This window comes from Rutilus rutilus, assembly GCF_951802725.1.
Source record: "Rutilus rutilus genome assembly, chromosome: 12".
Classification (NCBI taxonomy): Eukaryota; Metazoa; Chordata; class Actinopteri; order Cypriniformes; family Leuciscidae; genus Rutilus; species Rutilus rutilus.
In genome coordinates this window covers 21,244,070-21,270,978 of record NC_140217.1, presented here as the reverse complement: position 1 = coordinate 21,270,978, position 26,909 = coordinate 21,244,070, and the positions used below count along the sequence as shown (strand labels likewise).

At 36.5% G+C, this 26,909-nt stretch overlaps 2 protein-coding genes across 2 annotated transcripts in view; one reads left to right on the top strand and one right to left on the bottom strand.

The window, feature by feature from the left end:
- stx8 (syntaxin 8) overlaps positions 1–26,909 on the bottom strand; it is a 614,579-nt gene that overhangs the window by 139,553 nt on the left and 448,117 nt on the right. The window lies entirely within an intron of this gene.
- Positions 1–26,909, top strand: part of usp43a (ubiquitin specific peptidase 43a) — a 101,489-nt gene that overhangs the window by 42,013 nt on the left and 32,567 nt on the right. Inside the window, exons 3-5 of the mRNA XM_084426271.1 lie at positions 3,436–3,539; positions 19,288–19,380; positions 24,409–24,544. Of these exons, the coding sequence (XP_084282397.1) occupies positions 3,436–3,539; positions 19,288–19,380; positions 24,409–24,544 (333 nt within the window). The remainder of the gene's footprint in view (positions 1–3,435; positions 3,540–19,287; positions 19,381–24,408; positions 24,545–26,909) is intronic.

Sequence of the window (26,909 nt, the reverse complement as noted above, 5' to 3'; positions counted from 1 at the left end):
TTATCATACTGACGGTTTCATTTTTCTCCCCGCTCTGCATAGAATAATATTTCATTTTCTCTGACTGCTCCCCATAATTCCCTGAATGTCTTAAGCCCTGTTTGGAGAACTAGTTGTCCCTGAGGAGGTTAGGTAAATTTGTGTTTCACAGATGGTTAATCCCATCCAAATCGAACATGTCTGTTTATCCGTGCATAGCCTAACCTTAGTAAAAACGTATGAAGCAAAATGAGCAGAATTCTAATCCAATCAGGAAAGAATGTCCGTAAATGTAGTATTTTATTTTTCTACAAAGCTTCTTCTCATTTATTCAGCCCAGGCTCATTAGAAAAACGTACCTGTGGCAACATTTTTGCTAAATGCAAAATACGTTGCGCTGTGCGTTTCACGACAGTTTCAAAGTGAAATGTCCAGTGAGTGGCGTTAAAAACGAATGTAGTTTGTACATATCACCGCAGTTCTGAATTGAAATGTCCAATGAGTGGCGCTTTAAAATAATGTATACCTACACTAATCCCTAAACCTACCCGATAATGTTAACAAAAGCAAATGTGACACAAAAATGCAAATGTAACCATGCCATTTTAGCTTTTTTTTTAAACTCTTGTCTTTGAGCTCTTTTATCGTGACTCGTCTTTCATGGGATTCGTACCCGAGCTCTCCGATTCACAAGTACAACCAGCTGAGCTACCGAGCAAGCTTAGTAAGTCTGTAAAACCTAAATGTGCAAGGAGCCGCGTGAAGTCTTCATTAATTCAAAATCTGCCCCTGTAATCATAATTGTGTGTAAAAACGATTAAAAGTGCTTCCTGTTTTTACTGCCTCTAGTGTTCATTTCTGTTGGATACCGCAGATACGTATTGGTACATATTTTGCGTTTTGCAAAGATTTTGCCACATTTTGACCTTCTTTGAATGCCATAAAGCTAAATTTCTCGTTGCATTTGCTGGTGCATCTTCATTATGGGTTTAGATGTTTTGCCATGTTTCTAAGAGAAATAACTGGTAGTTCAAGTATTGCTGGCATCTCATTCAATATAAAAATGAAAATGAAATAAGTTTGATTGTGTACTTCTCAGAATGGCCCCTGTTGTAGTGTCTAATTAATTACAGTGTTTCTCTATCGACTTGACACATTTCTTCAAATTAATGTAGTTGCTCTCAAAACAATTAACACAGCAAACTAAACACTCTTATGTTGGCAAAACATTTCAGTATCACTGAAGTGCTTATTCTAGTAATGTATTCATCAAAAATAAATAGCAACATCAAAACTACAAGTGTGCTCTCTGATGTGATAATAAGTTCAGCTGTAGATACACAAATACATGAATGAAAATACTTTAATCGTGTTCTTTAATGAAGAGTTTAGTTGTATAACAATGAGTTTTCGCCCCAAAACAATAAAATAAATAAATAAATAAATAAATAAATAAATAAATGTATACTGCAATCATTGAATCAATGAACTTTAAAGATTCTATATTTTCACGAGTCATGCATCGTGGGGGGAAAAAAAGCTGTGAATGTTAGATCCATCCTTGTGCCTCAACTTCTCCAAATACCTCTTCCATCGCTTGACGAATACTTGGTTGTTGTGATCATATACTTTCCATCTCCAAGAGGAGAATATGCTGGAAGGAACACCGTCCTGAAATGCTGAATGGTGAAATTGGAAATTGACCCAAACAACACAATTTCGCTCAATTTGCTCCTGATCACCCTGCGGAAAGTGAATTTCATTGAGGGAGTTTAAAAAATGTAGAAGCCTTTCTGTGTTGTGGGACCCCAAGACAGCATTGTCTGCCACAACACCAGTGGATTGCAGCTTATTGTCCAGGGACATTAACTGTGGGACAATGTTATGTTGGGCTGAACTCTCTGTCCAGATTCCTTCAAGGAAAGACATGCTCAATTAGGCTGGCTCTGATTTCATCTGAAACTTCTTCTTACACCTTGCTCTCCCTTTCCCCTCTGTCCATGTCTTCTTATATTTTCTTCTCTTGCTCTTTCAACTAATACCATTGCCTTCCACTCTACCGTCTCTTCTCCCTCTACTCCTCTTTCTAAATCCTCAACTCATCTCCTCTACCTATACGATCTATTCCTTTCCCCTCATCTCTTTCTTCCTTTCCTTTCCTCTCCTCTCATCTCTTTCTACCTTTTCCACTCCTCTATCCTCTCCAAAAACCTCTCACTCTTATACCTCTTCCTTTTCCCATTCTTCTTTTTCTTTTTTGTTTCTTTTCCCCTTTTATAGTTTTTGTAATTGAGATAGCTGCGTAAACAATTAGGAAATTTGCTTTTCCTGTGTTTTGTGTATTACTAATCAGCAGATATGTATTTGGGGCTAAATGAGAACATTCCAAGTACAACTGAGAATTTAACTCCGTTGTTTGTTGTGTTTGGAAAAATGGTGCACAAATGATTTTTTTTTTTTTTGTAAAACCAATAAAAAGAGCTGCAGTTGTTTTTCTCCTGATATATTAAAGTTTTGGTTGGCTGTATGATCTACTGTGTAAACATTTGAGAATTTTGTGCACAGTGTTTTGAGAAAATTCTGCATGTGATTTGTAATTTGCATGAAATGAAGGAAAATGTACAACCTTTTTAGGACAGTTACAAAGTGTTCAGGTTACTGTGTTAACTGTTTTGAGCACAGTGACCTGAGTTTGGAGAAATGTGTCAAATCGATTGAGAAAAACTGTAATTCCCTCCCTTTATACATGCATTATATTATATGTTTTTCATATATGACTTTCCATAATGCCCACATCCTGACACTTAAAAAAAAAAAAAAATCCTTTTTTTAAAGGTACATGAAATGATAAAAAATCCTCTCTTAATAATTATAACTCAATATCATTTAGCCTAATCACATCTTAGCCTATATGTTGATATGTTGGATTATGGGGTCTGGCTCATAATTGGTGCTCATTCTTACCAAAGGTGTCCAATAGGGGTTCAGGTCTGGGCTTTGTGCAGGACAGTCAAGTTCTCAGTAAATCCACGCTCAGTAAATCACTTCTTTATGTACCCTCACAGGGGCATTGTCATGTTAGTACAGAAAAGGACCTTTCCCAAACTGATGCAACACAATTTTCTAGAATGTCATTTTATGTTTGCAGTGTAAAGTGATAAATACATGAACCTGAAATTTACACATAAGAACATTGAAGGTTTAGATACAAAATCCAAAGAAATCTAGGCCCAAAACACCCAACAGACATCAAACTCAAGTTTCTGAACTATAATGCAAATGAATTGTATCAATGTTGATGTGTTGTTGCTGTATCTCCATAGTATAGCAATAAGATTTCCATGAATAGAAAACAAGTAACACTGGCTATATCTGTCTCAGTTTGACATTTAATTCAATGTGAAAAACAACTAAATCTATTTTTTTCTATTCATTCCTTCTGCTTGCACCTCTCAGGATTCTGTGGAATTGGAGGAGAGTTCTTGCCCCGGCCCAGCAAACTCACAGCAGCCTGGAACTCGACACAGTTTCGTTCAGGAGCACTTCCAAGCTCAGTACAGGTCAGACACCACTTAGTCTTTAATTTAAGATCAAGTCCGCCCTTCATCCATCTGCCTGAGCTTTGAATTCTACTGGGACACTTGTGTGGTATTAGGCATCCTTGACTGTGTACTGTATACACTATTTTATGTTATCATACTGTAGTAGCATGTAACAACCTGCATGCAATTATACATACAGAAAGACTGTTATACTGATAAGTAGATAGAAGGGATGCACAATTTGGTCAAAAATCATTATTTTACAAATATTGTTGTCAACTCTAACATGATAAACATGTAAAGTTACTTCTTATATTACTGCTGTTTAGAAAAAGGTTAAAAGAACAAAAAGCCCTTAAATCAAATCTCATGTTAAATAGGTTGTTTGAAACTACATCTTACAATCTATGGGTGTGTCTCAATCAGCTCCCTAGTTCATGGCCATTTATCAGGGAGTCGGACATTTTAAGGGCTGTCTTCCTAAAAAGTCCCACAACGCACTGTAAAAACCAGGAAGCATTGATGCCTGATAAATTGATCAATCACGTGAGCCAACTCACTACATATAATGATATACGATAGATGTTTTTTTTTTAGATCCAACCCATTCATTAATTATATTTCAGCATAAACGTACATCGCTAGACAGGTAGTGAACAATCTAGCTAACATTTATAATTTATTTATGTAATTAAGCAAAGAGGATGTTGTCATGTTGCCTGAAATAGTGTCCCAATGTGTAATGAGCCAACTGTCCTTACCAGTGGCCAAATTCACGACCTAGGAAGCTAGGGAGCTGATTGAGACACACCTTATGTCTTCAAATCCTAACTAATCACAATTGCCCAAAGAAATAGTGTTTAAAACATAAGTTTTAGTGGAAAAGTATTGATCATTTTTCCTTCGCACTAATAGTTTTGATTAAATGTGTCAGTGCAACCAAACTTCAAATCTCTTTTGGAAATAAATGACTTCTGGTCTGTTGATTATTGGAGATAGCGAAAATGTCCTTCAAGCTGTTGAAGCGAAACAGGAACAAAAAACCCGTGAACATGTAACAATGACTTCAATGAGCAAAATGTTGTTGGATCAGTGTCAGAGATAAACGCCTCGATGCAGCGTGACCTCGATTATGTGATTTATTATATGTCATTGTTATCTGAGAAGGCTGCTACCATATATACCTGTACTCGCATGAGAGAGATCTCTATTCTGGTTTGCGAATAGCAAAAAAGCAATAGGAAATGTATTTTCGCCAGTACCAAAAGCAGATCCGATAACGGCCAGGTTTTGGTACCCATCCCTACATGTGAGCTCATGGTCTTTTTCTCTTATTTATTTTTTGCAAATTTTAGTGTTTTGAGTATTTGATGAAGGTTACAAACAGATCAGAGTGGCGTCCCTTCAATTTGATCAACACCGCTCATGCAAACTATTTAATTGCAGTCAATTGCAGTTTAATTAATTGCATTAGATCACACAATTTTAAATTTTAAGTCGTCACCTTTATTTATGTAGCGCTTTTTACAATGCAGATTGTTTCAAAGCAGCTTTACAGAGATAACAGGAAAATAATGCAACAAATACAAATAATGCAGTTTGTTTTGGCTGTACAGTAGCTCTAGAAGAAAATAGTGTCATTGTCCAGCTTAAGTAAGTTCAGTGTTGATCAATTTCTATATATATATATATATATATAGCTGCTTTGAAACAATCTGCATTGTAAAAAGCGCTACATAAATAAAGGTGACGACTTAAAATTTAAAATTGTGTGATCTAATGCAATTAATTAAACTGCAATTGACTGCAATTAAATTTTTTATTTAAATTTTTTTTTTAATCATTAGTTATTCATTTAGTTAAATTAAGTTCAATGGATTAGTTGAATACTAATTAGTAATATTTTTACCCTATAATTCTTGTAGATTCTTGAAATATTCTGTTTTTTCAGACATCCGTCAATGAAGAAAATGACTGGTAATCATCTGTTCCGCAATTTGGCTGAGATTTTGTCTCCCTTCATAGAAATGGGCTCATCCGGCACACGTTGTGTGAGCTCTCTAGAAAACAGCAGGCTTCATGCTATTCACTGTCTCTCTCAGGCTGCAGGGCTGTTGAAACATCTGCGCCGGAACTTTCCGCAGAGTGAAAATGATCAAGTAATCCACAATGAAATCACACACTCTGCTATAGAGAATATAAGCATTATTTTAACCTATTTCTGGTGTGACAAAGACCTTCTTGCCAACGGCATTTCTGCTTCTGCAGATGTGAGCAATATGCAAATGCTGAATGTTAAGTTTTCAAGTTATTTGAGTAGGTTTAATTCGTTTTTTTTTTCTTCGATAAACATTCTAAAGCTTCAACGCTCTTTATGAATATCCCAATTTTTCCCAGCTTCATGCCCACTCACATTTATACTACCAGAGCTCCTCAGCAAGTAGAAAGCCAGGTAGAGATGGACTCAGCAATTTTCTTCAATCTCGAGAAAAGCTTCCGCTTCTCAGTGAGTTCTTCATTTTGTAATTCCATTAACTATGTTGGTTGGTTGCCATTAACTTTGAAAACAGAATGACTACATTTCGGATTGCACCCTGCTTGTTTATTCATATCTTCGCCACACAAACACTGCTGTGATATCTGCTTTCAGCTTTTGTTTAATTAAGTCAATCTGTCTGTCAATTTGACAGTGCCTATTGGTTTATCTCTGATAATATTGAAATGTAGGGAGACAAAACATGATGTGGTCATTAAAGTCTGGATTCTGAGTTTATCCGCAGCTACAAGCATTTCTTGTGACTTTGATTATAAAGATGGCTTTACAGTGCAGAAGTTTCAGACTACTGTAGATGTAATAATATTTTCGTGCCATGTTAGAGCTGTGGTAGTGCAGGGCAGTGTATTGAATATTCACAATATTTTGTGATGATTTTGCTGCCATTTTACAGTCAAGCAGTGTCATGAATATTGGTATGATTTTAATTATGATTTTCACTAAGTTTCATAAAGACTGCATCATTAGATGATTAGTAAGATCATTCCTTCTTGTCTTGCAGCTCATGAGTATGGGTTTTAAAACAGAAGTAGGCCTATTATTAATGCCTCTTGTATCGCAAAAATTGTTTAAAAAATGTGTCTGAGTTTGAAACATTTGCCTGAATCAGTTCTAACTGTCCATTTTCAGTAAATCATTTTTTGAAATTCAAAATTGTGGTATTTCACGTGATCACTCAAATCTTTACTGTCTCATGGGGCAGTTTAAAATGTTTTAGTACAATGTACATTATGCTGGTAAATACAATTACTGGTATAAAAAATATAATATAATTATATATAAATATAATAATAGAATTGCAAATATAATTATATAAATAAAATGATACAAATACAACAGTATTAATAGCATTCTTCCTCTTCATTTATTGGTAAACAACATTTTGAAACTAATTGACTGTTGACTTCAATGTCTGTTTAGTTAAAATGATTGAAAAAACAAAACACTTGTTTAAGAACTGATACATAAAAACCATATTGAATATTGTAATAAGACAAAAAAAAGCCAAGATAAGACTTTGATATACAATAGTGGTTTATTAATTAGTTTGTATGCATGTTTTGAAGTTGTGCCTGAAGTGTAAAACTAATGTACAATGTGTCAATCGGGTTATTTGTCATGATGCAATGAAACACACCAAATTGCTTGGACGTCTTTGTTGGCCAAGTGGTCATACCAAGCTTGCACTCATTCCCAGCCTATAATTCAGTCACTGTGTGGGAGGTATTAGCTATATCATTAGATGTTATTTTGTGGGTTTTAGTGAAAATGGCCAGATGGAAGGACCTGTCCTCTGTGACCAAGGAGGATATTGTTAAAATGGCTAAATCTGGTCAATCAGTTTTGGATATTGCTCATGTGCCGGATGTAAATGGTCACAATGTCCGTAGAATTATTTCAAAGCACAGTGAAACCCCATACAATGCAGAATGTAAAGTGCTGTGGCTGGTCAAGGAAGACCAGAAACCCTTTTGACAGAAGGATGAAGCAATGAAGGATGAAAACAGCTTCTAAAGACCTATGAGACGTGCAGTTGTGAGGAACCTCCAATTTCATCTTGAACTGTAATCCAACAGCTACAAGAGACTGGATTTAGAGATTCTGTACCTTTTATCAGTTTTATCAACTAAAAAAAAAACTAAAAAAAAACTACATTAACCAAAGAACATAGGGATTTGAGTATGGAAGATTGGAGCCACGTTCTGCAGTCTAACAAGTCAAAATTTAACAACCTAGCATTAAATGGTCTCAAGTATGTTCGTAGGAAACGACTGGAGTGTTTTAACTCTTTCCTCGCCAACATTTTAAAAAAAGAAGTTTCCAGCCAGCGCCAGCATTTTTGATCATTTTCACAAAATGTCCATGGCCCTCAGAATATTTTGTTGAATGAATATCTGAACATGCTATATATCAAAAGAACAAACAGAGCATCTTCTTTAAAATAAATGTATTCCATACAACTCATGCACTATATTCCAAGTCTTCTGAATCCATAAGATAGCTTTGTGCGAGGAATTTTAATATAGTGTATTTTGATTTGTATTTTAATTTAATTTAATTTCTAATTTAATTAAAAATATTCTAGCTTCATGCATTCTTTTTATCAACACTTGAATGTGGGTAAGTTTCATAAAAAATAGATAAAACAACGACAGTTTCTTTTCTTTCTTTTTTTATAAAGTTGGAAAAAAAAGCACTTTTTTATCATTTAGAATGATGATCAAAACATGGAGTAGATTGCTTCCATCAACACCCTCAAAGCTTAAACAGCACTATATCTCTTTCTGGATCGACATTTCTTTCTGTAACATTAGACAGTTTTGATTTATGGATGATCTTGTTCAGTTTCTGATGATCACATTATTTTACATGTGCATAAGCAATGCTTCTATGGTTTGTTTCTGCTTCTTCTTCATCTGTGTTTTGATCAGAAGAATCTGTACTCTTTCAGAATATGCATAATAGCGCCCCCTACCGTATAACAGTGAAAACAGGGATTGCCAGAAAATGGCGGGGAATTGTTGTCTCATAAATGACAGAAAATGCTGTAAATAGTGAGGAAAGAGTTACTACCAAATGCATACATGGCACAATTAAGCACGGCAGGGGAAACATAATGGGATTGTGGGCGCATGTCTGCAGCAGGTGTTTGAAGGATATACAAAGTTGCTGGCATTTTGAAAATGGACCAATACTTGAAGATCCTACTGAACACAATGTTGTCAAGTATGGAGGATCTGTTTGGAGAGCATATGTGTATTTTCCAACATGATAACAATCCCAAACACTTTACAAATGCAACAAAGTTGCACGCAATAAGTATTTATTCTCAGCATTAAGAAGTGGCCTCCTCTTTATTTGCACTACTTTAAATCCATTGTTATACTGCTCATTAGCCTAACTTATACATATATCTATTTGTTAAATTCTGTTTATAGTAATAGCCATCTGTATATTATGCTCACATTCTGTTTATAGTAACAGCCATCTGTATATATATTCATAGTACATATCTATCTGTAAAATTCTGTTTATAGTAACAGCCATCTGTATATTATATTCAGTACATATCTATCTGTAAACATTCTGTTTATAGTAATAGCCATCTGTATATATTATATTCAGTACATATCTAGCTGTAAACTCTGTTCACAGTAATAGTTATCTGTATATTATATTCATAGGACAATCTATCTGTAAATTTTTGTTTATAATAGTATTCAACTCTATATTTATTCAGTACATATCCATGTTCTGCACTTATGGAACCACTGTATATCCTGCACTTGCTGCTATTGCACTTCTGGTTAGACCTAAACTGCATTTCGTTGCCTTGTACCTGTACTTGTGTAATGACAATAAAGTTGAATCTAATCTAATCTAATCTCAGTCCCCTGACCTTAAAGCCATTGAAAACCTTTGGGAAATTATATGCCTGAATTGTGATAAGTCATGCAGGGCATCCAATGAAGCTCAACTTTGGGAAGAACTTAAGGAGGATTGGAAAGAAGTTAAGCATGACACATGCACAAAGTTTAGCGAGTTAATACCAGCAGAATGGCTGCTGTAATCAAAAACAAGGGAGAACCAACAAAATATTATTAACTGATTACAATGTATGCTTTATTTCCTGTGAGCTTTTTGTTTTATATGCATTGTTTTTGCATGATACTATTAAACCCATATTCCATAATATGGAGATTTCCCTCTTTTCCCCCAAAAAATATCATTTTAATACCTTAACCAAATTTAGTGTATTCCTCTTGCCAATATATCATACTCCTCATATTGTGATTGTTTAATCGAGCCTGAAGGGTCATTAAAAGCAAATGTCCCCTCCGGACATGACTTTTGGCCACTGTTGTATATCAGGTTCTGCTTCAGCTGCAGTAGATAATGGAAAGACAAGCACAAATGGTTATCTACCGTCTCACTGGCAATAGGATTGCAGTGTTGATAACAAATCTAAGTTTGGTTGCCATATTAAAAATAGATTTTAGCTACATATCAGCTAGATGACTTGATGTATAGGACTGCACAAAAATATTGCAAACAGATCCCCCCCCCTTATGTTGCTAAAGTATTGACTAGGAGTTTGGAGGACCTTGTGTTGATTTATTTAGACGCCGAGTTGTTTTTAAATATAATCTCAGACTCGGAACAGCCTTTGCGTTTCCTTAGGCATGGTCTCATTTTGCTCACTTTGGATTGTTTTGACTGCTTTTTTTGTTGTTGCTTTTTTTCATAGAATATATGTTTATCTCCCTGGTGATAAAAGTGAATAAACCGAGTAAGACTCTTTTTTTTTTTGTTGAAAAGAACTGCATGTCCTGGACTGAGGTCGTATATTGTTTGGGGACAAAACAGTTCCACCTGCTCTGCTGTTGACTGGTACTGAGTTCATGGCTGCCAAGGCCCTTCACTGCAGATTGAGTGAAGGCAACTGAATGCGTATAAAACAGACATTTTAAATGAATGTACTTGTCGCCCTTTCACATCCAATTAAAATGGATAACGATCAAATTACACAACATTCAGGCCCGGTCCAGAATTAAATCACTGAGGGTGCTCTAGTAAAGTGCAGATGTAGGCCAAAATCCCTTTAAGGAAAGTCTATTCACTCGGCGGCCATATTTGCAATGCCTCCGGGCAGCTATTTCGGGCATCCAAGACAAAGTCCCATCTGGGGGAATCCTGAAATCTCAAAAACTGCTTGGCGAACTCACAATTAAATAACATATCACAAAATCTGACATGAACTATTGTTTCTTATGCTCAAATAGCGTTAAAAAAGTGAATTTTTCAGGCTAGATGAGCCAATGCGCATTTGCAGTCATAAGCCCAACTCTCAGGTTTCTGTTGGAACTGGAGCTTCTAATGGCAGCTGCAGTGACGCAATGACTTTACCAATCAGCAATTGGCTCTTTTACTTAGAAGGTGGGACGTATTCCGCCATATTGCGCGTTGCAGTTTCTCCCATTCATAAGTAATAGGAGGTAGCCGTCTTTCTATGATCTATAGTCTTTGTTTTGGCTAAGCAACGGCTCCGCCCCCCCCTATAGAAGGGCAGTGTACAGTGAGACATTTAAGATTGTTTACAAGTCATCACTTTTACCAATAACTGGAATAGAATTTCAAAAATATTTTGCTACAAATATTTTTTTATTAATCTATTAGTCTGCCTTTACATTGCTTTAATGCGTTACTATTTTAACATGTCATATTATACCTGCCCTTAAACACATCTGATTGGTCTGATTGCGTTCAAGAGATCAACAACGTTGTATGTGATTGGCTACTTTGCTCACCGCTGCAAAAACACGTTGTAAATAGATACATTTAGCACCCCCCCGTAGAACAGGGCATGACTACAATAAATCTATATAAGAATGAAATTCACTGAATTAACATTACAGACCAATTTGACTCAAGACTTTGAGGAAAGTGTAAAACAGAGATACGGTCTATTCACTCCTCCTTAGCCCAACAAACCAATGCTCTTCTGACATGCCCATCAGACTAGTTCAAAGCCAGTTTTCTCAATGGACGTGCTTTTAAGTGGCACTGTGATTTACTGCAGCTTAACAACACAAGTATGGCATGGGAAAAGAGGCACCTTAACTTATGGTGTGATTCTATAGGGTACAAAAATAGGGCCTGAAAAAGTTATATCTAACCACGTTGCAAAAAAAAAAAAAAAAAACTGATTTCAATACTATATAAACATTAATTTACATTTAAAATAAATATATTTGTGATACAATTCTGGTTTATAGTTATTAATGAATTGATCTCATACAATAAAGAAAAACATATTCTAAGGCAACTGAGTTAAATGGCTATAAGCTTTACAAATGCAGCCAACTTTTGTCAAATTAAAAAAATGCAAAAATATTATTTGCTTGTATTCCCACCATGCTATTGAATGTGTCCTCTAGAATGGCGCATTGGTGAGGAATGTTGTTTTTTGCAATGATGTCTAATGTCAGAACATGGATGGTTTTATTTTTACATTTTGGAAATTAAACTTCATTTTGTTAAATACCATGGTAGGGTATGATTCCTGTCCCACTACAGACGAGTACAGAGTTGATTCTGCCATGGCTCTAAACCACATAGTATAAGCCACAAAAAAAATATTTTTGACCATTTGATTTTTGTCTACTGGATGTGCACAGTTACTTCGCAGCCAATTAAAATCATTGCTGTTGCTGATATGATGGTCACATGCTGTTATTTTCACAGCTCTTCATTTATCTTCACACTAACTCCCCATACACACTTTCTCTCTAACAAGTGCATCATTTGTTTGTGTGGGCAATGCAAAACACATCTGTTAACTATTAGGCCGTGGGCCGGACCCCGAAATTGTGAATTTCACTGATCCCTGCCAAGGAACTAAGTAATTTGTTTACAGGTGGCATGTAAAAATTCTTTTAAGTAGTGTAAGCATTGTTTCCAACGTTGATGTGTGCACATTTGATGAAGATATCGATCTAAACTCTTAAATTTTTAAACGGGCAAATTTGTAGGACTACTAAATCGTAGCGTCAGAAAACGTAAACAAATCACCCGTCTCCTTGACAACCTGTCACGTCTCCATGACAACCAGCATAGTTGATATCGTAACGTTGCTCTCTTGATAACGAAATCCTATTAAAATAGGCTTTATATACTTTTTGTCTACACGAGCTGTATACTATACATTGTGCACTTACCGTCAGAAGACTCTAACGTTATTGATCACCCGTGGGTGGGCTTTTGTCACCTAATTTATTTACATAGACCGCATAACAAGGCGGGACGTGATTGACAGCCGGTATGCCACAATATGAAGTGCACATGTTGCTTCTAAGGCAAAAAGCCCAATAACCTTATTTTCTCCCATAAGGTTACATTTCTGGGCACACATAACCCATTTCTGGGCACACTGAACAAATGATGCCCAACTTGTGCATCATTTGTTCAGTGTGCCCAGAAATGGGTTAACCTCAACACTGCTGAGAGTTTAATAGCTGAAAGCCATAGCAACATTTAATTTAACAGAAACCTGGAAAGACCAAGATGTGCCAGTTAATGTGGGCTTCCATAGGGAATGCTACATGCTCTTCACTAATAAAGATCACATTGCAAGAGCATGTAGGAGAGAAAAGGCAGCCACAGATACTGAAGTTATGCATCAAATCCATCAATTCTACTAATTCTCTATTAAGATAATTGTGTATTGGTGCATCATGTAGGCTATTATGTTAAGTCAAGTATATTTGTATAGCGCTTTTCACAATACAAATTGTATCAAAGCAGCTTCACAGTATTAAATTAAAATAATACAAGGTTTGTTTCTAGTGAAATTTATTGATTGATAAAATTAAATTAAATATTCCCAAAATATCCCCAACTGAGCAAGCCAAAGGCAACAAATATGTGTGTATTGTAGTTAGTTTAAAAATGTATGTTAAATAAACCTCACAATACCAGTGAATCTTAATCTTAATTACACAATGTGATTTTTAATTAATGTATATTTTAACACTTTGTATCTTAAAATTTGTATTGAAAAGCTGGACATTTAACAAGGGCAAAAAGCATAGATTAAATATAAGATTACAGTGAATAGTGTAAGGTTGACAATGAATTGAACACAAAAGTCATTGTTTTTTTTAAGAATGTTTTATTTGAAACAAAGACATTACATGGTATTCTTCCATATCTAAACAGTGAGATTACTAGATTAAAAGTAACAAACTTGGATAAACACATTCTTTGTCCCCTTTGTTCTGTCCCCTACCTGGTGTCCCATAACCATGTAGATAAAGCCCAACTGCTGCCAGAGGAAGTCAGTGATGACACTGCATCCAAGGTTCGGGTTTTGCGTTCTGCATCAGATGGCCCAAGCCTCCCAAAAAGAGCCTCCCATCTCCTACCAGTAGAAAGCACCAGCTACCATGCACAGACATGTATCTATGTAGGAACTGCTCCAATGCTGTCTAAGGACGCAACACACAACATTGTGAGAGTGCAGCCATGGCCTAAGTGCATGTTTAAATAACATGACACTTATAAAGTTAATCTGGTTCAAGTTTCATTTTTTTGTGTGGTGTTGTTAATTCACTAAATAGCCCTAGTTAGCCGTTGATAATCTAACTCAGGGGTTTTCAAAGTGTGAGACGGGCCTCCCTAGGGGGGCTCCAAACAGTTTCAGGGGAGGATCAATGGAAGTGAAACAATATTACATTACTTATTGCATTAGTTATCAAAAGGAGATCACACAGAATAGCCTACATGTGTGAGAGTTCAGAGATACAGTAGTTTTTGGGAACTGTTTTACCCCCATCAGTCAGAAACTAATAAATGCCTTAGGACAGACCTTTGTTTATAACTATATGGTGTAGTAAGAAGTTTCAGTGATATTAGGCTATTTTGGCTAAAATGGTTAGTGTCTATGGGATCAAAAAATATAATTATGATCCCATAGGCATCCAGGAATTGAGCGAAATTTACCAAATAAAATAAAGATGTGGTGGTGGGGGGCTTTGGTTGAAGGCACGCAGTCTCAGACTTTGAAAACCCCTGATCTAACGTTTGCCTTACTGTAACGTTAGCCAACTATACAAAACAAATCCCACCTGGACGTTGCCTCATGGAGATACCGTTAATACGTTGCCTACTTCACCCAAGTGAGGTGTTCCAAGAGCGTCTGCCTTCTGCCCTCCAGATGTAGGCTCCACTCCATAGACTGTATATAAAAAGCTCCACTCTAAGGTCGGCTCCACCGTCAGGAGAGGAAACGCATGCAAAATATACATAATACAATGTGCGATTAGACAGGAAACAGGAGATAACGTAAGCTAACTATATGACTGTGTGTGTTTTAGATCTCTCCCTGCCCCAACATAGCTGATTCAAACTGTCAACTCATTATGAACTCCGGAAGCTGTTTAAATCATCTGTGTTGGAGCAGGGAGATGTCTAAAACAGGCATGACAACGTGTAACTTACTCCTGGAGAAGTTTGGGAAACACTGTCGCAGTACATAAGCTTTACTTCAAATAAGATTAATTCATTCAGCTAGTCTAACGTTACACGGAAGGGGCTGAACGATGGAAAAAACTTTAAATCTTAACTTTATCAGTTACCTACCGTTTCCACGATGTGTGGTGCAGCCATACGCTGTAGCCAAAAATTATGTCCAACGGAGAACTCGCCACTGACCGGCCGCCGCGCCCGCGACTTCAGGTCACATCCGGGTCTTCGGGCACCGCCGCACCGGTTCAAATAATGACGTGATTGGCCAACTCAAGTTGACAAGGTAACAACACGAGCTTTGATTGGTTCTTACTCCGGCTAACATTTTGTGGTTAGCTAGCGAGATTATATCTACATTATATTTCTAATGTGCAACAATTGACGTTGGAAACAAGCAGTAATGTGCTCAACAACAATTTCTATAGCCAGTTATAAAAAATTAACCAGTTCCCTGGAGGAGATCTATCAAATCGAAAACTAAAGGAGAAAAACAGACTTGGCCCACGGCCTATATGGCTGTGGTAGGAGTGCGCTGCTATTTTGAGGGGTTCCACCGGTTGATATGACAGCTCTGCCGAGTTCACAATAGACAACTGGACCCCAAAATGATGCAATCTCAGACACATTCTACATCTACTGTTCCCTCACTTTCTTTTTCATTTATTCCACTTAAAGATGTCTTTTCTATCTTTATTTCTCACTTTTATCCTTTTTGCTTCTGCATTCATTTTTTATTATTCCCTCTGTGCTCTTTTTTTTTTTTTTTTTTTTATGCTGAGATACTGAAATCAATGCCTTCCAAAGCTTTCTATCTCAGTGAATGTGAGAACATGTGCCCATCTCTGCTGGTTTTCGAGCTGTGGTCTGCACTACAGGTGAACACATTGCACCTGCAGAACCCAAATGCATTTCCAGTGTTCAGCTGTTGAGTCATGAGGGGAAGCTCTATATCGGGCTCAGAGTATAGACATGTTCACGTGTTGTCCACTCTTCAGACAAAAATCTGTATTTTTGTATTGTTGTCCAGTAACACAAGATGCATTTTTGATCTTGCGAACATGCCGATATTTCTTGTCGATTTTCCCATCATTAACATGCGTACCGGTATTAATAGGAGTCACTGGAATGAAAAGTGTAGTGTGACTGCCCTTTAAAAGAAAACAAATATATTTACTATCCTTTTTGGGAGAATGTATACGTTTTTTTTTTTTCTTTCTCCACTGGAATGAAAGACAATAATAGCGATTTAGAAAGATTAATGAGTTTTTGGAATGCAGCAGCCTGAACAGCTAAATTGTCAGGGGATTTGATCAAAATATTGTAGTTTTAGGATTAAAGGAATGTGGCCAGGGCTTGACATTAACACCCGCCAAATGTGGGTGGCGTGTAACACAGTCACTCCTACTACTCCTACTACCTTTGGCAGGTTGAATTTTATGTACAAAACAGTTTTATATAATAATAATAATAATATACAGCATATATATAGTCTTTTAAAAAGGCATCTGAAATAATACACTAAGTGCAGTGTAGAGTTGTCAAAAATATCTATTTTTCGATACATATCGAAATATCTGAATCACTTCCTATACTCATTTTCCCCAGAATAGATACACGATACCAGCTGTGCTCTTCGCTCTCTCATCTCTCCGACAGCGAGTTGACACACAAACCCGCCTCCCCTCACTCACTCGTTTCATTTGCTCCGGACGAATATTGTTTGTATTACGGGGCTTGAATTTCGATGTGGCATTGTGCGTATTGCTCATACTTTTACTCATTCCCGCAGATTTCGTGCTCACACCCACTGTGCGCACACAGAAAGCCACCTCTAAGTACTAAATTCAGTTCTTTTTCACTGCTTATTGCACTTAAACAGTCAAATACGTGTACACAAAATAATGTCAAAATGCCGGTCTTGGGGAGTATCTATCTATCTATAAATTACAGAAACGTCTGTCTGTCTGTATGTCCGTCTGTCTGTCTGTCTGTCTGTGTGTGTGTGTGTGTGTTAACCACATATCTCTCGAACCGTTGGTCCGATGGATTTCAAATTCGACAGGTGTCTTGCCACGGGCACGAGTAAGTGCAGTGCCAAGTTTGACGTTGTTTGGATGAGAAATGCAAAAGATATCGTTAAATATATCATTTTTAAAAGGTTGTGGTTTAAAAATAAACATTCTGACACTAGAGAGTTGTATCGGTCAAAGAAGCCCCGAGAAGGTTTGGTTTAAAAATAAACATTCTGACAATCTGTCAGCTACACTGTTTACTTCTGAATATTATAGTTTGGTTCCAAAACGTGATAAATCGATTTTGATAAATTTGAGTAAAAATGTGTTTTCTTTACCAAGAAAGTGGCAAGATGAAAACCACTATTTTCTGTTTCAAACTTTCACATAGCATCTTTAGGTTATAATATCATAAAAAATTCAAATCCAGATTTGGATTTTCAAAGATTTATTATAAAAACGGATTATTTTTCCCCAAAAATGCAATAAATTCATGACACTTTTTTCTTCAAAATGCTATCATATTGAAACTGTTGAAATCGAAATCAGCCATCACTAAGAAATATCTCCTGAACTTTTTTGACGGCGATCAGCTCACAAAAACTGATTTTGCACGGGCACTTTGCACTGCTCCCTGAATCGCGACGTGCTTGCGACGTGCTTATTCATTTGTGGATGTAAACTTAATCTATAAGTCAGCTATGCTGTTTACTTCTGAATATTATATTTCATTCTGGTGCGCTTAACGTTATCGCTACTGTGTAATAGTAGCCTATGCTATTCACCAACTAAAAATAATCCTATTCAATGCGTTCACAGTCTCTTTCACGGGCATCATTTGTAGTTGCCTATTCACAAACTGTTTGCTCAAAAATAGCGTTTTCTCATAGTTCACTGTGTGCTTTCTACCATGCACAAATAAAAATGTCACTGAACTTTTGCTGTGTAATTGTAACAGTGAGCACACACCAAACCAACAATTACTAAAAACACACACAAGAACTGATTTTGCACGGGAATCTGTCAGCTACACTGTTTACTTCTGAATATTATAGTTTGGTTCCAGAACGTGATAAATACATTTTGATTAATTTGAGTAAAAATGTGTTTTCTTTACCAAGAAACCAACAATTACTAAAAACACACACAAAAACTGATTTTGCACGGGCACTTTGCACTGCTCCCTGAATCGCGACGTGCTTATTCATTTGTGGATGTTAACTGAATCTGTAAGTCAGCTATGCTGTTTACTTCTGAATATTATATTTCATTCTGCTGCGCTTTTATCGCTACTGTGTAATAGTAGCCTATGCTATTCACCAACTAAACAGATCCTTTTCAGTGCGTTCACAGTCTCTTTCACGGGCATCATTTGTAGTTGCCTTTTCACAAACTATTTGCTCAAGCATAGCGTTTTCTCTGAGTTCACTGTGTGCTTTCTACCATGCACAAATAAAAATGTCACTGAACTTTTGCTGTGTAATTGTAACAATGAGCACTCAATCACACCAAACCAACAATTACTAAAAACACACACAAAAACTGATTTTGCACGGGCATTTTGCACTAGTTCACTTAAACACAGTGTTATGTTTTAAGTAAACGTTAACAGTTGAGAAAGAAAACACATGTGTAACAGTATAATGGGTCTGTGAGTCAGGTCCTAAAGTGACAACAGCCTAATATACCTGCTGCCAAATTATGAGACAATATTAAATGTATCTATATGGCAGTTTTGTGGCCAGTGAATATTCTAAGTGGCTAGTAACTTTAGGAAACAACTAGCCACAGTGGCTAGTGAGCAAAAAAGTTAATGTCAAGCCCTGAATGTGGCACATATAATACAGGACAATAAAAACCACAGGGAAGCCTTTTGTAACATTAAATATATACTCTATAGTTAAAACATATTGAGTGCTTTTCACTGAGTTGGCCTAAGCCTTCACATAAAGGTTTTAAGTCAAATTATGAGACATCGTACTAAAGACAAACTATATGACCAAAATTGCATGGGCATAGATAAATGAATGGGTTTTGAAATTTTAAACTGCACAAAGCTACACATAAAATCAAGCAAATCAAAATTCATACTATTATTATTATTGATTATTATGGTTGTGAGTGTTTTAAAGAAAAAATTATTAAATGTCTCATGGTCATTTCTACGTTTCAGGTCATCACTGACGTGCCCTCATTGCCTTAAACAGAGCAACACCTTCGACCCTTTCCTGTGTATTTCACTTCCAATCCCACTACGACAAACCAGGTATGTTACTGTGCCTTCTGTCTTTATCTCTTTGTAATCTATTAGGACTCATGTCTGAATGCTATATGTATGTTTATGTCTGTATACGTGTTTGTGTGTATGTGTGTATCTTTGCTAGTTTCAGTGTGTTTGTGTCCTTAGCCACCCTGAAATTCTTCATGTGATGAATGACCAAGTGAACAGCTCTTACCAGAACATTGTCTCAATTTTCTTAAATCTCAAAAACTGCCAGTCAGCAAAATCTCTTCTGTGAGACTGTCAACCTGTCAGACAGACCGATAATAGAACGCGAGAAATATATGGAGAGAACTACGGCTCATCATGAAGTCTTGTACCTACTGTCCTTAACACTCAGATTTCCCAGCATTTCTGAATCACATTCATTAAAGTGAAAATTGCATATCTAGCCTCACTGAGAACTTAGGGGGCCAAATTGGAAGGTCTTCTGTAAATTTCAACGAGAGTTTTAGTGCTAAAACCTACCATACTTATTGTTATGAATTAATATGAAGACTACAAATTACATTAGACACATGCCATGGATAGACAGAAACACTTCTGTCAGCAGGCCAGCACTGCTTACATGTGAGCTGAACTCCTGGGCAAGACTTTAGGGAGCCAATCAGGTTAGCCTGCACAACCTACAGTGCCCAAGTGCCTCTAGTCAGAGAGATCAAATAGAAAAAAACGTTCTTTCTTTGAGCTGGTGGGCGAATCTCATCTAAACTTTCAAGAAATACATGTATAAAAGAAATCATTCTCATTTTTTGTAAAAAATAAAAAAATAAAAAAATTCGTATTACTGTAATACTATCTGTACATGAATTTCATTACATTACATTTCCGTAAATTCAATTTAAATTTGTACAACCAATTGTGTTATGATATGTTATATTTTACTAATATACTTCACAATTGAAAGGATTAGTTCACCCAAAAATGTAAACTGGCGACATTTCTATCAAATGATATTACATTGCTTCTTGAATTTTATTTTGACAATTTCACAGTAAAATGTCCAATAAATGGTGCTAAAGGAACTTTTAGTTTTACCCGAAATAGATGAACATGAATCTGGCAATGTTTTATTGTTTTTTGCGATGCTTAATGTTTTATTGGCGGTTTGGGAACAAAATGTCCGGTGAGTGGCGCTAAAAGGTTTAATGCTCTATTTATTTTATCGCGTTTGAAAATAACATACAAAACTGATGTTAAGAAAATCAAACGTGAGATAAAAATGTATTCCTGAAGCAGCCGTGACATTTAGCTTGTTTCTACATATCTTTAAGTTCTTTCATTGTGACGTGTGTTACAGTACTCACACCCGAGCACTCCGCATGGCAAGTGCAGTGTTGTACCAGATGAGCTACTGTACCAAGCAAGTTTAATATGTCAGAAAAGTCTATACATTTGGAGTTGGTTATGTGATGCAAATGTATTAGTTTACAAATCATGCACTATGGTAAAAAGTCATAACATAGTATTGGGCAAGGAAATGCACAAAAAAAAAATCTCTATTAATCAATAATCTGCTTCTGTGATCATAATTTGTGTGAAAAGTTGTATTACTGCCACTAGTGTTCATTTCAGCTGAAAACTGCAGTGAATTGTTTGTATGGGGTCTGTTTAGTCATTCTTTTGGAGTCATGTTTTTTCAATGAGCCCATGTTGCAAAATCATTATATTAAAAGAGTGGTCAAAAAAACTGTTAACACATTAAAGTTGTATGGAATGGCATGGTTGCACAATGTGTCATTTGTGGTTGCAATGCATTATGAAGTCAATGCAAAATATGGGGGTGAAATGGTCTTCTTCTTTTTTTCAGACTTACCCAATTAGTGCTTTCATTTTTAACATCAATGTGATTAACTCTAGTTGGTGTCTGTGCAGATATTTGGTACGCTGTAGTCAGACTGTACTTTTCAAGTAATAATGCACAAATATGTCTTTGCAAGAGGCAACACATCCAACCTGCGATTTACCACACCCAGATACACTCTGAAAACACAAAATAAGCTAAGTTTGATTGACAGTCCACATAAATAAAACCCTGTCACATGATTCAGACTCTGAGATAAAATCTAAAAGGCTTCGGTTGACTTCTCACTGGTTCACTCAAGTGAGAGTGTAGTTTTTTACGACGGAGTGCTTTTGTTGGGTCCAGCATTTCACATACAGCTTTCAATAATGCAGCAGAGAGAGGCATCTAAAAGTCCACCCAAGTCTCCAGAGCCATAATGTCCACAACTGCAGCTGCAGTGAATATCAGCTGCTGTGCAACTGGCTTGTATGGGGCAATTTCAAGCCAAACAAATACAGCAGGAAACAGATCAGCTCCCAACCCTAATGTGCTCTGCACCCACAAGCTGTGTGTATGTGGCAGTGTTAGAGACACGTGCTGGTTTAAATCAACCTTCACAACATCTACACACACAACCAGACATATCTACACTCACTCAGACTGTAGCCCTGAATGTGGCAAATATATATATTGCGATATATATTGTGAAAAACGTTACGTTTTTGCGAAATTAACGTGTTTTCATTGGCGTATTTTAAATTCACAATTTTAATTTTGTGTAATTTGAAAGGTAATGGAAACGCGGCTTGTGTTACACTGGTTTTTAACCATGGTTAAAGGGATAGTCCACTCAAAAATAAAAAGTATGTTTCATTTACTTCCTTTGTATGGACAAAAAAAAAGCTCCATTAAGCTTCCAACAACTCCTTCAGTTTTTATTTAAAAACATTTTCCCTGAAAATTTGAGTTAGAATAATTTGCAAGAGTGTGATTATAAACGGCTGTAATAAAAAAAAAAGCTTACTAGTGAGTAGATGAGTTTTCCTGCTCGGTGTGATAGAGTTTAAAGGGATACTCCACTTTTTTCGGAAATATGCTCATTTTACATCTCCCCCAGAGTTAAACAGTTGAGTTTTACCGTTTTAGAATCCATTCAGCCGAACTCCGGGTCTGACGGTACCACTTTTAGCATAGCTTAGCACAGATCATTGATTCTGATGAGTCCAGTAGCATTTCTTTCAAAATGACCAAAGAGTTTCAATATTTTTCCTATTTAAAACTTGACTCTTCTGTAGTTAAACCGTGTACTAAGATCGACGGAAAATGAAAAGTTGCGATTTTCTAAGCCTATATGACTAGGAACTACTCTCATTCCAGCGTAATAATCAAGGAACTGTGCGGCTGTACCATGAGTGCAGCAGGCGTAGTGATATGACGCAGCGCCTGAAAATAGGTCTAATAGGTTAGACAAACTTAGTCCCGGTCACGTTGGAAGAAGTTACCGAGCACTGTAAAAAATTTGTAACACTCCCAAATCAAAAATTTCAATTGACCGATAACATCTAAATTTTTCAATTGGCCCAAGTGAAAATCTGTACATTTAATTTTAGAATTTACAGAATTTCACTTGGGCCAATTGAAAAATGTAGATGTTATCGGTCAATTGAAATTTTTGATTTGGGAGTGTTACAAATTTTTTACAGTGAGCTGGGGACTATTTTCAGGCGCTGCGTCATATCATTACGCCTGCTGCACTCATGGTACAGCCACACAGTTCCTTGATTATTACGCTGGAATGAGAGTAGTTCCTAGCCATATAGGCTTAGAAAATCGCAACTTTTCATTTTCCGTCGATCTTAGTACACGGTTTAACTACAGAAGAGTCAAGTTTTAAATAGGAAAAATATTGAAACTCTTTGGTCATTTTGAAAGAAATGCTACTGGACTCATCAGAATCAATGATCTATGCTAAGCTATGCTAAAAGTGGTACCGTCAGACCCGGAGTTCGGCTGAATGGATTCTAAAACGGTAAAACTCATCTGTTTAACTCTGGGGGAGTTGTAAAATGAGCATATTTCCGAAAAAAGTGGAGTATCCCTTTAAAGGGATAGGTTTCCCAAAAATGAAAATTACCCTATGATTTACTCACCCTCAAGCCATCCTAGGTGTATATGACATACTTCTTTCAGACAAATACAATTGGAGTTATATCAAAAAATGTCCTGGCTCTTCCAAGCTTTATAATGGCAGTGAATGGCCGTTTCTGTTTTGAAGTCCATCAAAGTGCATCCATCCATCATAAAAGTGCTCCACACGGCTCTGGGGGGTTAATAAAGGCCTTCTGAAGTGAAGCGATGCGTTCGTGTTAGAAAAATATCCATATTTAAACTTTATCTACTAAAATAACTAGCTTACGGCAGACGGCCATACGCACCGATTTACAGCGAAAGACTAACCCTTGACCTGACGTACAATGTAATGGCGAACGTGGAAGCGCAGAGGATAGAGCAAAACAAAATACCAGTCACGAATTAGAAGTCTAAAATGAGAATTTTTAAAGAGAAATGTTGGAGGAGCTTGAGTTTGTTCCCCAGCCCAGTTTGTTTGAACTGTGAGAGGCATCAAAGCTTACGCTACTCCTACATCCTACGTCATACATCAAGTGTTACTCTATTGGCTTAAGTAAACTTGTGTAGGCCGTTTTCTTAAACGAACACATTGCTTCACTTCAGAAGGCCTTTATTAACCCCCAGAGCCATGTGGAGCACTTGTATCATGGATTGATGCACTTTAATGGACTTACAGCCATTCACTGCCATTATAAAGCTTGGAAGAGCCAGGACATTTTTTTATATATCTCCGATTGTATTCGTCTGAAAGAAGAATGTCATATACACCTAGGATGAGGGTGAGTAAATCATGGGATATTTTTCATTTTTGGGTGAACTATCCCTTTAATGTCCATAACAACCTTTTGTTAACCATTTAGCAACATTTTTAAGACAACTAAAAGCTTTAAACACATTTTGTTGCAGTTTTAATGTTGCAAAAATGTCTGTGGTTACCATTACTTGAAGAGATTTCCCATTTGTTCTTATAAATGAAAAACTGCTATGGTAAAAAACCCTAGGAACCCATAGTGAATTAGCTGAATTTGCCTACAAATTGACATCATGAACAGTTGTATTAGATGATGTGCTAAATATGTATGTTACTGTGTTTTTAGGGCCCTGAATGTGACGCTGGTGTTCAACAATGAAGGTCAGCGGTTTCTGAGAGTAGGGTTGGCTGTGCCTCTCTTTGGGTCTGTCTCAACACTCAGGACCATGGTAGCACAGGAGGGCAAGATCTCTTCAGACCAGGTGAAACCTGCTGTCTATCATATCTGCTGGTGTTTTACATTTGTTCTCTCTCTCTCTCTCTCTCTCTCTCTCTCTCTCTCTCTCTCTCTCTCTCTCTCTCTCTCTCTCTCTCTCTCTCTCTCTCTCTCTCTCTCTCTCTCTCTCTCTCTCTCATCTGATCCTATTCTTGAACTACATTGTGTTGTCACCCCATTGTGTTCTCACCCTCTATTCTCACCCCGTTAGTTCATAATAAAATATTGTATTGCACTGCAAAAACACACCTTACCTTAGTCTTGCCAGAGAATAATTCATCTTGCATACACTGTAAAAAAATTCTAACCCTCCCAAATCAAAAATTTCAAGTGACCGATAACATCTAAATTTTTCAATTGGCCCAAATGAAATTCTGTATATTTCAATTGGCCCAAGTGAAAATCTGTAAATTTAATTTGATAATTTACAGAATTTCACTTGGGCCAATTGAAAAATGTAGATGTTATCGGTCACTTGAAATTTTTGATTTGGGAGGGTTAGAAATTTTTTACAGTGTACAAATTCCAGGCTTGCGAAGAGTAATAGCGAACAAGCGCATGTATCTCTATTCATACGCCATTAAACTGCCTCCTCTGAACACTCCATCTGTTGGTTAATGGAAACTACCCAGACTTGCTCAGCCAGAGCTCAAGGTGTTATTGTGCTTCAGGATACATGTTTAATGACACTGTTGTAATCATTTCTATAATCCTTGAACAAGCAATCACATCATCACTTACTGAAACCTGGTGCATACCGTTTGATTTTGGCTTTTGTTGGGTCCAACATTCCACATGTCATGATGATTACTGTGATGTTACACAAACCTGTTTTTGTGTTTGTTTGGAACACAAACCTCATTGATTCTCACGTCAAGCATGCACATTTGAGCTTCCGTTTACCATATGTGATGGTCTTGTGGGTTTGGAATGACATGAGGGTACATAACTAAAATATTTTTTTCTTGGGGGTGAACTAACCATATAATGTGCTTGTGATTTAGATTATTAGTATAATAATAGCAACATGCACATTGACTAAATAATTATTTTTTTTTGTAGTAGTAGTAGTAGTATGGAAATTAACATTAGGTTGCTCTGGATAATGAACAGTCCACAAATTCCCTCTTTTGCCCAGAAATGACAGACTTTAGACTATCAAGATTATTTATTTCCTTGTCTAAGACAAGCATTGGCAATATTAGCACAAGGGTTAGCTTGGGTTTCACTTGTCAATGAAAATGTCAGACTCGAATGATCAGTACTGTCAATCATGACCAAAGTTTATATTGTGCTGTCCATTGATGTACAGTCTGATCATGCTTATTCACTTGCCCGAAATCTCTATTCCCAATTCAATATAGTGTACTTGTGGGTAGAGATGCGCGGATGGGCTATTATTTCATCCGCAACCGCATCACAAAACTCAACATCCGTCCGCCATCCATCCGCACCAACGTTTTTGACCAATTTTCAAAACCGCACCCGCCCGCCATCCGCTGATTGGTGTATACATAATATTTTTCATTTGTTTGGTTCAACCGCCCGCCACCCGCCCGAATTTAATTCAAATATTATTTTTCGTCACGTCATCCGCCCGATCCGCGGTTTATCCGCGGAGTCCGCGGCTGTAACCGCCAACCGCGCATCTATACTTGTGGGGTGAATGTAATTTGACCCTAATTAGTGCACCATATCAATAATGCACTCAGATTAAGAAGTATATAACTTATGTACACCAACTAATGCTATTATTTTGCTATGAGCATGTTAACATTCCATGGCAAAGCAATTTTATTAATTGACATACAATAGTAATTTAGTGTGTTTTACAGTATAACAGTAAAGTTTAACAGTATAGGTACATTTTTTAATCATAAAAATATCTAGATTAGTTTGCTGAAATCTTTTTCAAGGTTTTGATAAGTAATAAATCAATTTTAAATGGCCATATCAAAATATAGAAAACCACAATTATACAGATAATAGTAAAATAATTAATAAAAATCAAATCAATCAGTCAAACATTTCTTCCTGACTAATTTAGTGCATTCAAATTATGCACATTTTTGTTGGATAGATAAGGACATTATGTATCTGATAAGGAATAGATGCTCTTACTGCAGATTTACTTCCTTTAATATTTGTAAGGTCTCTTATCCAGCTCTTAGTGTTTCTTACATTGCCTGTTGTTTCTGAGTTATGTTATTTATTTATTTGGATCTGAGGCCATTTTACTGTTGATAACCATCGGAGATGCAAGATGATATTAAAGGAAAGAGACTACAAGGTGATACAAGAGATTTGCAATACTGTAAGAGCATTTAGACCTCCATTTCTAATCTCTTATA